The following is a 15,902-nucleotide window of genomic DNA, read 5'->3' as shown; positions in this document are numbered from 1 at the left end:
TTATACTGGGTTAAAAACACTGGGTTTATAACACTGGGCTAATAACACTGGGTTAAAAACACTGGGTTAATTACACTGGGTTTATAACACTGGGTTTTTAACAGTGGGTTAATAACACTGGGTTAATAACACTGAGTTAATTACTCTGGGTTAATTACATGGTGGTTAATAACACTGAGTTAATTACTCTGGGTTAATTACATGGTGTTAATAACACTGGGTTAATTACATGGGGTTAATGACATTGGGTTAATTACACTGGGTTTTTAACACTGCTTTTATAACACTGAGTTAATAACACTGGGTTAATTACACTGGGTTAATTACACGGGGTTAATAACACTGGGTTAATTACATGGGGTTAATAACATTGGAGTTTTAACACTGAGTTTATCACACTGGGTTTATAACACTGGGTTTTTAACACTGGGTTTATAACATGCTCAGTAAGAAAAGGCTAACTGCATTATTTCTGTATAACCACACAGATGGCAACTGATAATCACAGTTTTATTTCACTACACTGTGAGCGTCTCATCGAGGGACCAGCTTCAACTAAAACCTTGGACAGACAAAAAGTTGTCAGATTTAAACCCAGATTTGTATTCTGTTGGTGGGACCATATACATGGATTAAACAACTCAGAGCAGGGTGTTATACAGTTAACACCAGGTTTATACTTTTACTGTGGAAATGTGGACTCATTACACCACTGTGACCAGCAGAGGGCGCACGGACTGAGGCAGCTTAAAGGAAACGTTTTCAGTTAAATGGACTTTGATGACACAAAACTGTTGTCATAGTTTTGTTACACCACAAACTCAGTCAAAGATGTGTCTGGAGTTGGAAATACACATTAGAACAGTGGAACATTTCATCACATTAGAACAGAGTTAAAGCCCCACTGTGGAACATTTCATAACATTAGCACACATGTGTTTGTCGAGCTCCTCCATTTGATCTTTTTTATGGTTTATTGATTAGGAACATGAATTATGAATGCTGTGTTTAAGTTTGTACACTCTCATTGGGATTTCTGTTAATTAATTATGCAAAGATTTTACACAGCGAGAGAAATGATGAGGTTAGAATGATTGGGGATCTAACCCACAACCCCCTCGTTGATAGGAGGAGACAAGCTAACCACTCTGCCACACTGAGAGAGAGAGATCAGGAGTCTAACCCACAACCTCACCTCCCCGAGTTCTTTCTCTTTCCTCTCCTCCCCCACTCTCTCCCTCCTCACCCCTTCTCTATCCTCTCCTTTCCTTCTCTCTCCTTCTCCCTAATCTCTTCTCTCTTCTCTCCCTCTCTTTCTTCTCTGGCCCACTTGCCCTCATTCCCCTGACATGTTTTGCACCTGTCACCTGTCACCTGTCACCTGAGCACGAGTTCGTCCAATTAAACGCCTCGGTTTGTGTTGGCGGAAAACAGTAAAAGGCCGTTGACTCTGCTCGCTCAGCACAAACTCGCAGCACGGTAAACAAACGCCGAGCTACGACAGGCGAAATACAGCACCTGACAGCACCTGGCAGCAGAGACACTGTTGTTGTTTTTTTATTTAATTATTGTGAATTTGTTGCATCATGAAAACCCAGAGTCAGAGGTGATAGAGAAGCCAAAACATAACGTTGGAAGGTATTTGCTGAGCACTGTACACAAATGTGGGGAAATTTAGAAACAAGAAAAGACTCCCACTCCTCCTTTCCTCCTTCCCTCATTCTCTCGTTCTTTTATTGTTTACCCTGCAGCTCTGGCCTCCTCCTCCAGCTCTCTCCTCGTCTCTCTCCTCTCTCGCCTTCCCTCCTCTCCTCCCTTTTTCTCACTCCTCTCCTCTCTCTCTTTTCTTCTCTCCCCTGCTTTCTCCCTCTCACTCCTCTCCTCTCTCTCTTCTCCTCTCTCCTCCGCTTTCTCCCTGTCACTCCTCTCCTCTCTCTCTTCTCCTCTCTCCTCCGCTTTCTCCCTCTCACTCCCCTCCTCTCCTCTCTCCTCCGCTTTCTCCCTCTCCTCTCTCTTTATCTTCTTCTCTATCTCTTTTCTCCTCCTCTCTCCTCCCTCCATCTCCTCGCTTGTTCTTCTATTGTTCACCCTGCTTTTCTGTCCATACTGCCTCCTCTTTTCCTTCTCTTTCCTCCTCTGCCTCTGTCCTCTTTCTCTCCTCTTTTCTCCTCTTCATCTCTCCTCCTTTCCTCTCTGGTTCTTCCATTGTTTACCCTGCACTTGTGTCCATTCTGCCTCCTGTCTCCTCCTCCTTTCCCCTCTCTCTCCTCCTTCAAACCTCTCATCTCCCCTCCTCTCCTCTTCTCCTCCTTCCCCATTCCCTCTGTCTTCTCTTTCGCCCCGCAGCTCTCTCCGTTCTCCAATGTTCCCTTCTTTCACATCGAGTTGAAGACATGGCTGTATCTTCTGCTCTTCTGCCTCGGGCTCCAAACAAACTGCGGAAAATCAGGACAAAAACATGGAAAACCGACCTCGCAGCGCACTGAGCCTTCGGAAGACCCTTCGGAAGAACAACCATTCCGACAAATACATCACAATTATCTGTACATTTATATTTGATTTTTAAGTCTGCATTTTAAAGGCTCTGTACACAATTTCCCCGTGTATTTGAAAACAGATATATTGTATAAGCAGCTCAGAATAAGTTCACAGTTTACTCTCTAAATCTAAAAAAAAATTTAAAATGAACTAGTTCTGTTTTCATGTTTTTAAATAGTAAAAAAAAAACAGGCACAAAGACTTTAAGCTTTGAAATTTGAAATGCAAGGACCTCATGTATTTTTTGTAAAGGTTTAAACTTCAGGGTTAGCAACTTTTACACAGAATGAGACCCCATGAAAACACAGGGAGGGTATCTGACACATGCAAATCGCATTTCTAATCACTTTTTTGTCTTGCCCCCATACAGGCCTAAACCAGGACTAAACAAGGACTAAACCAGATCAAAACCAGGCCGAAACCAGGTAAAAATCAGGACTAAACAAGGAAGAAACCAGGGCTAAACCAGATCAAAACCAGGTCAAAACAAGGAATAAACCAGGTCAGAACTAGGTCTAAACCAGGTCTGAACCAGGACTAAACAAGGAAGAAACTAGGTCTAAACCAGAGCTAAACATGAAAGAAACTAGAGCTAAACCAGGTCAAAACCAGGACTAAACCAGGGCTAAACCAGGTCCAAAAAAAAGGACTAAACCAAGTCTAAACCAGGACTAAACAAGGAAGAAACCAAGGCTAAACCAGGTCAAAACCAGGTCAAAAGAAGGACTAAACCAGGTCTAAACCAAGTCTAAACCAGGACTAAACATGGAAGAAACCAGGGCTAATCCAGGATTAAATAAGGAAGAAACCAGGTCAAAACCAAGCCTAAACCAGGACTAAACCCGGTCTGAACTAGGACTAAATCAGGTATAAACCTGGAACCCTGGAAACGAGATGTAAACCAGGTCTAAACTGCAAGTTTCTGGAGATAGAATGTCACAGGTATGATTCCATGGAAATAGAAAGTTAAAACCATAGTACGGCACACTCTCCATGGAAATAAATAGATATGTTTTATTCCATAGTTTGGAATATTATAGCCAAAGAAAAAAAAATCCCATTAAAAAGAGCCTCCAGGATAAAAGTCAGGTTTGTGGAGATGCAAGCCCATTCACGCTAAGGACGCTTGTTATTTAGGCTGTTGTTGTTGTTGTTGTTGTTGTTTATTTTTTTGCTAAAAGGTTACATAGTGTGCCTTTAAACACTAGACATGCTGCCTATCATTTCATCACATTAGAACAGGATTAAAGCTCCAATGCAGAACATTTTATTAGAACAGGCTTACAGAGAAAAAAGACAGTGCAAGTCCATAATGCACTTAAGATAGATTTACCACATTTACCACAGACCTCCAGGGAATCTAACCCACAACGTCCTCTCCCACTCTGCTCCCTTGGGTCCGGACCTGGTTTAGTTCCTCGGGTCTGAGCCTGGTTTAGTCCTGGTTTAGTCCTGGTTTAGTCCCTCTGTAATGGAGAGGTCTCTGTATAATAATTGTTTTGATGTTATAATCTCTTTTAACCTGTTCATTCCCTCACTGCAAAAAAAAAAAAAAAAAGTCTAAGTCTAAGTGATTCTTCTTTGGTCTGGAGAGAGAGGGAGAGAGAAAGAGAGAGTGAAAGACAGAGAGAGAGAGAGAATAGAAGAGAAAGAGAATAGGAGAGAAAGAAACAGACAGAGAGAGAAAGGAATGGAAAAAGAGCTGAGAGAAGGGGAGAGAGAGTGGATAAAGAGATGAGAGCTAAAGAGAGAGAGAGAGAAGCGTAGAGTGATAGAGAGAGTGGAAGAGAGAGGGAAAGAGTGAATAAAGAGATGAGAGGGGGAGAGAGAGGAGAGACAGATGCATAGAGAGAGAGCAGTAGAAAGAGGTGAGAGAGAAGCATAGAGAGAGAGAGGAGGGGAGGAGGGCAGGGGAGACAGAGAGAGGAGAGAGAGATGCATAAAGAGAGAGAGGGGGGCATAGAAAGAAGGAGAGATAGAAAGAGGTGAGAGAGAAGCAAAGAGAGAGAGAGGAGGAGAAGGGGGAAAGGGAGAGAGGGAGAGGAAAAATAGAGAGAGCGATACATAGAGAGAATCAGAGTTAGAAAGAGGTGAGAGAGAAGCATAGAGAGAGAGGGGCAGACATAGAAAGAAGGAGAGATAGAAAGAGAGGAAGAGAAGAGGGCAGGGGGGAGAGTGGATAAAGAGATGAAAGCGAGAAAGAGAGGGAAAGAGAAGAGCGAGAGATGCATAGAGAGAAGGAGAGGTAGAAAGATGTGAGAGAGCCAGAGAGACAGAGAAGCATAGAGAGAGGGAGAGAGAGAGTGGAGGAGAGGAGAGCAGGGGAGAGAGGGAGAGGAGAGAGAGAGAGAGACAGAGAGACAGAGAGAGAAGAATAGATTTATAGAGAGAGAGAGAGGTGGAGGCATAGAGAGAAGCATAGAGAGAGACAATGGAAGAGAAGAGGACAGGGGGAGAGAGGCAGAGAGAGTAGATAAAGAGATGAAAGCAAGAGAGAGAGAGAAGGAGAGAGTGAGAGAGAGAATGGAACAGAGCAGATAAAGAGGGGGAGGTGGAAGTGGAGGTGGGGTACTGGGCCTCAGGTGTCCCACTCGGAGCGCCCTCTCTGGGGGAGGACAGCGCTGCGCCCGGGGGACCCTCCGGAACCACTGTAACACACAACACGCTCAGTTTACAGTGAATATGACAGGTTAGACTCACATCATTAAAACACAAACATCATTAGATTTAAGATTTCACTACGAATCTTACCTACTATTTTCTATTTTGAAAGTTTTGTTGAAGTTCATAATTGTACTTTTTGATTGTACGTAGAGATAATTGCGTAACTGTTACCTAAAACCATAACATTAATGTCAACTTGTTTTGTTAAATGAATCTTTCAGAGCTTGTTATACTGAGTGATTCATGCATGTTTGAGTGAATTTATTTTCTTAATCGATGATACACGTAGGGTTCAGCAGTGTGTTTAGGTAGAAATGAAAAAATAAAAAATAAAAAAATCACTCGTATGATGTGCAGCAATCCAGAGGAGCTAACAGCGCCACTTTGTTGTGATCACGTTTACGGTGACGTCAGCTCCCACTGGGCACCACAGTTTTCTAACACAGAAGCTGACTAGTTTCAATTTAGATTAATATTGTGATTTAAAATTATGCAATAGTTATGATTACTAGGGGTGTAACAATAACCGAAATATCGTGATATGGTATCGTCAAAGTTCTCACAATGATATCATGGATCATCACAATATATCGAATTACAAGTCTTTTCTACAGTTCTAAACACTTTTAAGTCGTAGTTCTTTGGATTAAGTCTTGTCCAGGCATTTTAAGAGGAAAAAGTAGCGTATTAAGAGTGAAATCATTAAAATATCGTACCGAGAGATTTGGATATTGTTACATCCCTCCCCATCATGTCATGAGCTTTCCCACGATATCGCAATAAATATCATACCGTGAGGTTCATACAGTGACGATATCATATTGTGAGACTTGGATATCGTTACACCCCTAATGATTACACTAACAAAAAGTAAATGACAATTAGTTTAGTTATTAGTTAAAGTATAGAGACTAAAAATGTGTATTTAAAAATGGGAGAACAAAAAGAAATGCCTTTAAAATTATGTTTTGAGTTAGTAATAAATAGTAAAATATGATGAAAGGAAGTGATGGTGAAAATAATATTAGTTTAAGTATTATAAATTGATCAAAATATATCATTGTAGGGGGGCCCACTGGTGTGTTTATGTTGCACTACCACATTATTTTTGTTTTATTTAACCAAATTTGTGTCGGTGTGTGTGGTCGGGGGGAAATGGGGTGGGGCGCTTTTTTTGTTTTTTTGTTTTTGTATTTGTTGTGGGTGTTGCTTTATGTTTTTGTGTTTTGTTTTATGTTGATTATTGTAATTTGTTAAATGTTATATTCTGTTGTCCTTAAAAACATAATAACAGTAATAATACAAAATTTTAAATAAATGACAACCCTTTTATTTTGTTAAATGAATGGCTTCCTTGTGCGTAAATCTTCTCTGCATTTTGGAGTTTTCAATGTTGATTCTGCTTTTGAACTCAGCACTACTTCATGAATTTTTGTTTTTTTCTCAATGTTGTTGTGGGAAAAATTATATAGATCTCTTGACGATAAATAATTAATCCATTTGCGAAGCTCGGTGAGTTTTTGGAATACAGACCAAGGTTTATTCTTGTTGTTACAGCAGATATGGACCAACAGCCTCTCCTCCCAGAGCATCCCCCTGAGGATCTCCTCCGAGTATCTCCCAGAGTCTCTGCCCCAGAATATTTATACAGAAATACAAGTTACATACATATCAACGCAGAGTGATAAGAGAAATAATTGTGCTAATCAACTTAACATGTATTTGAGGACAGCTCAGACAACAAAAGGTAGAAATCATATTCATTTTTTCCACTTAACTGATGTAAAACTTTGATAAATATTGACCACAGGTACTATCCCATCAAATCAAGTCAGAAATTGAAAAAAACATGAAAATCTGTCATGCTCTATAAGGTGAGAGGGTTTTTCTATTTTTATAATTATTACGTGGACCTATATTTTTGTTATTTCTGTACTTTCATGGCTTTATAGTGACGTGTGCCTGCCGTGCCTCTGTCTTACATTCAGAGGTGATACTCAGTTACATTTATCTGAGTAACTTTTTAAAGAAATTGTACTTTTAGCAGTATTATTTTGCTTACTTTAAGGAGTTATCTCAGTTATTTCACTCTCCCCACTGTAAGTCTACAAGTGACAAAAGCTTTATCTTGACAATATTTGAACATTATTTTGTGTTTCTTGTATCTCTCCATCAGAAATTATTTAGTTTGTCTCATCCTTTGAAAATACCACATTTTGTGCATTTTTTAATGTTGTGTTCTTCCAATTACATTTACTTCAAATTATAAATCAGTTGTTACATCTAGATAGTTGCTCTTTAGGTTAGGCCTACTCTTACTTAAACGGTACTTTTCTCAAATACTTTTTTACTCTTATTTGAGTCATTTCTTAGACCACTGCTCTGTACTTCTACTTGAGTAATGTTATTTTCAAGTAATGTTACTCTTACTTGAGTATAGTTTAAGTCTACTCAACGCACCCCTGCACACAAATAACAGCTCTGTGTCCTATGCTCAAACAAACTCTGGAGTGTGGCGCACTCTCGTGGACACAAGCTTTACTTTGTTTTGTCTTAGAGGCCAGGTGGAAATTTAACTTTACAGCGGCTGTTGTAATGACTCATGGATGAACGATTATCTCTAGTTGTACCTTTGGACTTATATTGACAGTTCCATCCATGAAAATGCAGCAATATTGATTTCCTTTGTAACATGAGGTAGATTTGACACAGTAATCAGATGTAACTGTTCACATGACATTTGAATAATTCTCCATAAATGAGACCATGAACAGAGTTTTGGTGTTTATGTAATCATAACCAGTGTATAGTACAAAAGATAAATCTTGTACCTGAAGCTTAGACCTCTTCAGTCTTCTTAAATTCACAGGATTCTTTTATTAGTTCATCAGTTCTTTTTTCAGTCCTCTCTCAAATGTTAATTCTCCTGAAGTTGTTTACAAAGTGCATCAGCGGTGGGTTTCAGAGAACATCACAGAATTCCGTTCAACTGCAGAGTTTTGTTGTAATGAGAAAAAGAAATATAGATGTTTCCGCCCGGTTTCGAACCGGGGACCTTTCGCGTGTTAGGCGAACGTGATAACCACTACACTACGGAAACGATACACTTTCTGTAAAGCCTTTCAAAATAAAATGTTGGTTTCAAATTAAAGTGTGAATGTCTGAGCGATTGTGACATGGTTTGTGTGTGTTTTAACTGAATGAAACAAAGGTGAAGATGAAGACCTGATGTTTCAACCGGAGTTGCTGGAAACTCTCAGGAAATCGTTGCATTACGTCACAAACATACAGGTAAGGTGTTTTATAGTGTTATCAAAAATAAAATATACGGTAACTGAGCTTTCACAGTTTCCGTAGTGTAGTGGTTATCACGTTCGCCTCACACGCGAAAGGTCCCCGGTTCGAAACCGGGCGGAAACAACTTTATTGCTTCTAATTAATCGCGGCTTTCAATTTCCCCGCATTAGCGCCTCGACACACCAATAGTGACAGCCGCTCGCATCTTCCCAGAGTCAAAGATCAGCTTTGTAGAGAATATTTGTGAAATTAAACTGAAGTCATGAATGAAAGCAAATTTACATAATTTAAATGTCCACGTTTGTACTCTTACTTGAGTAAAAGTTCGATTACTCTTCCCACTGTAAGTCTGTAAGTGACAATCGCTTTATGTTGAAAATTTGAACATTTGTGTTTCTTGCACTGCTCCTTCAGAAATGACTTAGTTTAGTTAATTATTTATTGAATGATTTGTCCTTCCAATTACATTATCTTCAAATTGTAAATCAGATGTTCCGACTGTTACTCTTTAGGTTATTCTTACTTGATTAATAGTTTCCCAAATACGTAAAACTTTTGGCTGCTCTACCACCTCTGATGTGGCGCCTTGTTACTTTTTTTAATAGTATATATAGTTCAAAGCACAGAAAGGCATATATATATATATATATATATATATATATATATATATATATATATATATATATATATATATATATATATATATATATATATATATATAATCATCATTATAAATTAATTACATACCTTACATGCTTTTACCTTTCTAATTGCCCCACTGTTCGTTATTCCCGTGCGCCCTGAAGCGGCGTGCTCTTTGTTCTGCGCATGCGTGCTGCTGTAGCCTGCACAGACCCGGGCACAAACCTAACAGTGTGGCACAAACTCGTCTCCTGCAACTTCTGAATCTCTGAGTAAGTAATTTTCATCCACAAACTCCGAGACATGTCTAAAATATCTTTAAAATATCCCGCATGACGTTGTTTTACGCGCGGGGTACACGTGTAGCCTGGTTTGGTCTCATTAATTGCATTCCTTCCTGGTGTCATAGCTCAAATAACGAGTTAAATTCAGGTCTAAATTGGTCCAAAGTCCTTATTTTTACTGCATATTTCCACCACACGCGCATATATTTGGATGAAAAGTAATGAATGTTTTATTTGTAGATGTAGCCGCCATTTTGTTTAACCATAACAAACCTCAAACCTCTGAAAAAAGTGCTTTATTTTGTAATATTTAAGACTGTCCGACACTTCAGATCTGCACTAATTTTTCATAGTCTACATTCTCATTGCGTTTATTTAATTGTGTCTCGCTCTGTTAATTAAAAATAATAAAATAATGCAAAAACTATCACAGCACTACCATCTGCGGGCTGAAAGTGGCAGCAACACAACACAGCCAGACTCTTTTGAGAGTGATATAATTATACTACAAATGAAGATGTGTGTCAGATTCCTTCCCTGTGTCTCCATGGGGTCTTATTCTGAGTAAAAGATGTTAACCCTTTAGTTTGGATCTCTACAAACATCTTCTAAAATGCATGGGATTCTTAGATCATTTTAAAATTCAGATTTCAATTTCTTCAGATGTGAATGCTCCTGGAGAATTGTGCAGCCTATATTGGTGTTTTTTCAACTTTCAACACTGGTTTTAGTATTGATTAGTGTCTAAATATGGTTATTTATATATATTTTTAATCCAATCAGGACGAAAACATAAAGTTTTTACTCACAATCTGTTCACAATTAGTTGACCTGACAGTAAATGAATATTATTTCATAAGATCTAAATGAAATAAAGTTATTGGATTTAACACTGAACGTATTATTCATTTATTTAATTAACACATGTAATATTTTATTTTTAATTAAAATATTGGATTGATTGTTTTTATGTGAGCAAATCAACTGAAATATAGGATTTTAATAACCTTTTTTTTTTCCCTCCAGTGACAGAAATGCCACGCATAAAGAGGAGTCACAGAGGAGTTAAACCTCAACTAGGAGCAAAACGTAAAGGTAAGTAACTCAATCAGTCAGTCAGTATCACTTTATTTGTCCCCAAGGGGCAGTTTAACCACAGTGAGCAGTAAAATACAACAATAATCAAAAAGCACATAACATATTTAGATTTTGATAGGTTCACCTTTACCTATACTCAATATTTAACAAGAGAGAAGACAAGAGATTAATATCTTTTACACGCGTGGAGGGAGTACCGAGAGAAGAACTCTAGTTACATGAAACTAGTTGTTGTTCGCCCAATACCCTCTAAAGCCTTCTCTCGTTTCTCCACGCCTTTTATTCAATATTAGGACCCCTAGTTACAATGGGAACTACTCCTGTCAGAACGGGAGGGGGAACATGCAAACATTAAACATTAAAGGAGTAGTTCTTCTTTTGCTTACAGGAAACACAAAAATAACACTTCAATACAGTATTCAGGCCAGAGTTAAGGTCAGTCTGCCCTTCCTCATTTCATCCTCCTTAGTTTTATCCTCCTTAAGCAATGGTCGCCCAAGATGTTTCCTGTTATTGAATTTGATAGGACTTCGTGACCTTCTGCAAACTCATGAAATCTGCAATACTCAGAAACAGAATTGTTTAAGTGCACATATTGATACATTGATTATAATATGATTAAGTAACAAAAGTGAATATTACATTACCATTACATACACAGTGAGATTAATATAAATGTTGAATCCATCAGATTTTAACAATGGTATATTCATGCATCCTGTTAATGAAACTAAAACAAACCTGAGGAAACTAGTAGTGTCTTGTTTATTGCATTGTTTTGTTCAATTAGGGCTCGAGAAAGATCATGACTGGCATCTAAAACTTGTTCAGGTGTTTTTGAATGTTTGGGACCAACATTATAACATGGTAGAACGATCCAAAAAGTCAGTTTTCCGTTACAGCCCTCAGTCTAATCTACTCGAACCCGCCTTGTGGTTATCTGTGCCCACAAGCGACAAACGACAATTCTCTTTAAATACACAAAAGCATGATACAAAACTGTACACCACAACTTGACAAACCTGATGCGATGTGTTGTAGTTTCATTAGCAGGATGCTTTCTGATTGTGCACATCATACTAACGAACAGCAGAACTTTTCCATTTGTATAAAAATGACTACGACACGATGCCAGTTCCTAAGTATATCACTGATTAAGGAAGTGTGATATAAAGTGGTAGATCTGAGCAGTGATGCTTTGAATACAAGAGTATAAAGATGACTCTAACATGCATGAGTCACTCTAAATATAGCTTCAGACAGTAAATGTGAAGTGAAACAACTATAACGTGGTTAAAAGCTCCAAAGTCGATAATGGGTTTGCTTTACGGAAACTGGCAAACATGTATTCATAGTAACAACCTTTTATTTTCATTTTTCAGAATTATGATGACTTCATTTTGAATAAAATCTGAGGCTGGATCCTGGAAACTCATCCCTCAACTTCAGAAAAAATCAGTAATTTGTCCTGACATAAAATGGGAATAACTTTGGACTTTTGAATATTTATTATAAAGCTGTTTTTTGTCAAACTTTCACCATGAGCGATGACACAGATGAAGACTTCATTGACAGTAACTACATTTGGCAACGGCGCATTTGGAGAGTACTGAAAAACAGACAGGTTTCATCTGTGTTTCCATATGCGACCGCCATCGGAATAGAGTTCAACCCTGCCTTCGAACGAGCCCAGAAAATCCCAGTGGACCTCGTAAACAATGGCGCCATCTTGGACATGCACAGCTTTGTCAAATCTGTCAACAAGTCACCCTGTTACCATTTGTTTGATATTTTGCAGTTTCATTTTGATATCAGGTTGAGTCCAGACAGTCCAGAATGTGGCAACTTTGCTAATAAAGTTTATTCTACGGCCAAATTTTTTTACAGCCAACTCCGCGGTCGTCTGAAACTCTATGAAAAATTGCAAGAGGTTTTTGTTCTACCGAAAGTTACACCAGAAAACAGAGACTTACCATCTGAAAATACACAAAATATGCAGTTTTATGATGACCGAAAAGGTGATCCAATTTTCATGAAAAAGGGCCCTGGGTACATCTATAAGCTAAGCATGAGCAACTACCCTCTGTGTAAAAAGCTTGGAATTACATTTGTTCTACGGCCCTCGAACACACCAGAGCAAAAACTCAGCACGAAGCTCCTAACCCTGGGAATGATTCTGGAAATGCTGGATTTTGTGGAGTCCCTGGGTGGGCGTTACCTTCAAATGCTCAAGGAACTGATTTTGCACAATTTTGGAGAAGTTTTTGAGCCGTGCTACTTGAGCTTGCAGGTGAGGACTGTTTACGACAAAAAACTAGCCACGCCACTTGTCAATCGCGAGGCATTTTTTGAGGAAACCTTTCAGTTCATGCTGAGAAAACATACCATGAAGAGAACAATCGACTTGGACAGCGAAATCGAGGTTGTTCCTGAAAAACGAAGGTCCACTGTGACGCATTTGAGCAGTGATTTCTTGTGGGATGAAAAACCAGCAGAGGGAGAGTCGTCCTACATGTGCCCAGTAGATTTTGACGCAGATTTAGAGACAAATGTTGATTCAGAAGACATAAAAATCGAAGACACGGTAGTAGATGTAGAGACAGTTTTCCCAGAATCCGAAATATTAGAGAAAGAAGATCCAACTTACCACTACAGCGTTCGCAACAAACGTCCACGTAAAATTGTCCCGGAGTTGCCGATTCTCGATTTATTCTGTGATGATACTTTGCCGATGTCTCAGAAGTCAGTGAAGCAAAAAGAGTGGACTATACGATCAAACAGGATCATAGAAATACTTCGTAAAGGAACTGAGAGCAATTTAATGTTTTGTCGCAGTAGAGAAATTGGATTGGATTTTAACGTAGCATCTGGGCGTGCAAAACATCTAGACAAGCAGCTGCTGACCAACCACACGCTCTACGAAGTCCACAAGTTCTGCTCACACTTATCGCGTGGTTTGGTCCACTTCCTGTTAAACATCATTGAAAGTAACTTTAACTTCCAGTTTCAAGACAGCTTCCAGTCATATCTTTTCAGCAGAGAGAAGTGTATTTTAAACCAAGTGCACATCGAACCATTTATGAGCATGCCCATTCAATTTCCAGAGATTTACATTTCCGAGGAAGTGACTGCGGAATTCCAAAATGAAAAAATGTCAGATAATTCCCCAGATGAGGATTTGTCCGAGGAGTTTCCATATTGTAAGAAAATTGGACTAAATCTTTGGTCGAGAAAAGGCCGTTTGCCCGGGAGAATGCTGCACCTGAACACTCTGACTAACGGAGCGTTGCTGGAAATTTTCAGTTTCTCCCGACGTCTTTGCAGCAAACCCCAAGATCTAATGCACGATGTTTTGGAACATAACTTTGACATGAAGTTACAAAATTCGGCATCTGAGGAAGCGAAAGGCCTCAGTAGATGGTTAAATGGGAACAAATTCATTATCAAGAAGCCATTTTGTTTGATTAAAACAAACCACTGGCTGATTGAAGTTGTGAATTTAAAGAATTATGGTGCAGTAATAGATAAACATTCAAATTTGGAAGAAGCATCTCCTTTACCGATGCAAACAGCAAAAAAATGCACGTATGGAATATGCAAAGAAATCGGTCTGGATTTGAACTTGAGCTGCAAATCTGCGACGAAACAAAAGCTGGACCTGAAGCTGTTGACGAGGGGAGCGCTTTTCGAGGTGCACCACTTTGTCAAAACCAAGTGTAACCGCTATGTGCCAGCTCTATACGAAATCTTGGACTATAACTTTGATTTGAGTTCACAGACACATCGCAGAGTGGAGTTTGCGTGGTCGGTGGCGGCACAGGTGCTAGCCATGGTGCGTAAAAGCGCGAGGAGAGGGGACTACATGAACCGCGTGTTTGAGTTACCATTCGAGGCAGCGGAAGGAGAGATCTGCAAAGAGGAAGAGGAGAAGAGGGAGATCGAGGCGCCAGACGAGTGCAGTGATGATGTCATATTTGTTCAGAAATTTATACCGGTGGATATCGACGTGGACATAGAATAAACTAGACCTGGATTGAAATCGGACTAGACCAGGACTGAAATGTGACTAAATAATAAAATGTGTAATTGTGGTTTCAGTTGTGAGCCGAATTATTATTTTGTCATAATGAAGTAGCCCTGAGCCAGATATAACCAGGACTGATTATAGATTTACCAGGTCTAGTCCCAAATTGGTCCTTGTTAAAAGTTTTAAGACCAGTCTATGGTGTGGATCTAGTAGCAAATGGTTCAGTTCTTCTCGGTGACATAAGAATTTTCTTTAGTCCTGGTTCAGACCTGGTTTAGATCTTGGTTTAAAGTTGTCTCGTTCAGTCATGTAGCTCGGTGGCACTTGCTGTTTTTGTTTTCTGTAAAACAGATTTATTTAATTATTGATTAAACTTAAAATGATAATTCGTGCTGCTTGTGCCAAATCAAGGACAATTTTTGACTCTGTAAATTATGAATCAAATCTGCAATTTTTGACATTTATTTAAAAAAAAAAAAAAAAAAAGCAAATTACTATCAGATGGAGAATGTTGCAATATATTTAGTTTGTTTCAGTGTTGATAATGTGATGTTTTGTGCAGCCAACACACATTCAGAGGTACGTGTTACATTTACTTGAGTAACTTTTTAAAGGAATTGTAGCAGCATACTTTTACTTGTACTGAAATTATTACTCAAGTAATCTTAAGATGTGGTTGGTCTTAAGTAGTAACTCAAAGTCTACAAGTAGCATGGTAAGGTGGGCATTGGCCCGCTGCAGTTTGTGCCAATAATCCTATAAAGTACAGCCACTGCCTTGGTTTCCAGCTTTAAATGGTGTTGCCTTACTGGCGAGACACAAGCTTTAGAATGGCTTATAACATGAGACCAATTAAATGATACTGAATACATTATATGCGCTAAAACAGACATAATCCCTGTGAGTTACATGCTGGGGCTATAAAATGCATTCCATGCCAGTCACAGATATACCTGGAGTTGAGTTTTGTTTCAGTGACACATGTTTAACACACATATTTAGGCTGAGTTCTTGGGCACATCTCATATCTCTTTCCTCGTTTTCTTTTCTTTGATTCCTCTCCTTGACTCTGCAGGAAATGGGTGAGGCAGTTCCACCCACAGAGGAGACACGGGGAGGAGACAGGAGCAGAGAGAGACCAAAAACGACCCTGTAGTGTGGACTATTATTTAGGATTATTTTTCGAATATTACAATTCCAGGAGTTTTAAATCAAAGTCAAATCAACATCTTTTGTTTTAGATAAAAGTGTTTGAACATGTTTTTAAATTTGTTTTACTGTCAAATTAAGGATTATTTAACATGTCATACATCCTTTACTGCTGTCCCTGTATTTGTGCTGTTGCAACAATA

At 38.9% G+C, this 15,902-nt stretch overlaps 1 protein-coding gene and 2 non-coding genes across 4 annotated transcripts; 2 read left to right on the top strand and 1 right to left on the bottom strand.

Moving 5' to 3' along the window:
• Positions 1-8,229: 8,229 nt before the first annotated feature.
• trnav-cac (transfer RNA valine (anticodon CAC)) lies at positions 8,230-8,302 on the bottom strand. The gene has a single exon. It is a non-coding gene; the product is annotated as a tRNA-Val (tRNA).
• Positions 8,303-8,549: 247 nt separating this feature from the next.
• Positions 8,550-8,622, top strand: trnav-cac (transfer RNA valine (anticodon CAC)). The gene has a single exon. It is a non-coding gene; the product is annotated as a tRNA-Val (tRNA).
• Positions 8,623-9,306: 684 nt separating this feature from the next.
• On the top strand, positions 9,307-15,436 carry LOC110156442 (uncharacterized). Of its 2 annotated transcripts, XM_020920642.2 has the most exons (4): positions 9,307-9,413; positions 10,452-10,520; positions 11,906-14,214; positions 14,302-15,436. In XM_020920642.2, the coding sequence occupies exons 3-4, from the start codon at positions 12,064-12,066 to the stop codon at positions 14,542-14,544; spliced, it is 2,394 nt and encodes a 797-aa protein (XP_020776301.2). In that variant the 5' UTR covers positions 9,307-9,413; positions 10,452-10,520; positions 11,906-12,063; the 3' UTR covers positions 14,545-15,436. The 2 variants fall into 2 exon arrangements, with proteins under 2 accessions (XP_020776301.2, XP_055004785.1); XM_055148810.1 differs by having other exon boundaries at positions 11,906-15,436.
• Positions 15,437-15,902: the final 466 nt, after the last annotated feature.

Source organism: Boleophthalmus pectinirostris, unplaced genomic scaffold, assembly GCF_026225935.1.
Source record: "Boleophthalmus pectinirostris isolate CB_2022bp ecotype Guang Dong unplaced genomic scaffold, ASM2622593v1 HiC_scaffold_12, whole genome shotgun sequence".
Classification (NCBI taxonomy): Eukaryota; Metazoa; Chordata; class Actinopteri; order Gobiiformes; family Gobiidae; genus Boleophthalmus; species Boleophthalmus pectinirostris.
This window is presented reverse-complemented; position numbering and strand designations above follow the sequence as displayed.

Bases quoted from the DNA above. Each gene is read 5' to 3' on its own strand.
- LOC110156442 (XM_055148810.1), top strand. From the start codon at position 12,064: ATGAGCGATGACACAGATGAAGACTTCATTGACAGTAACTACATTTGG.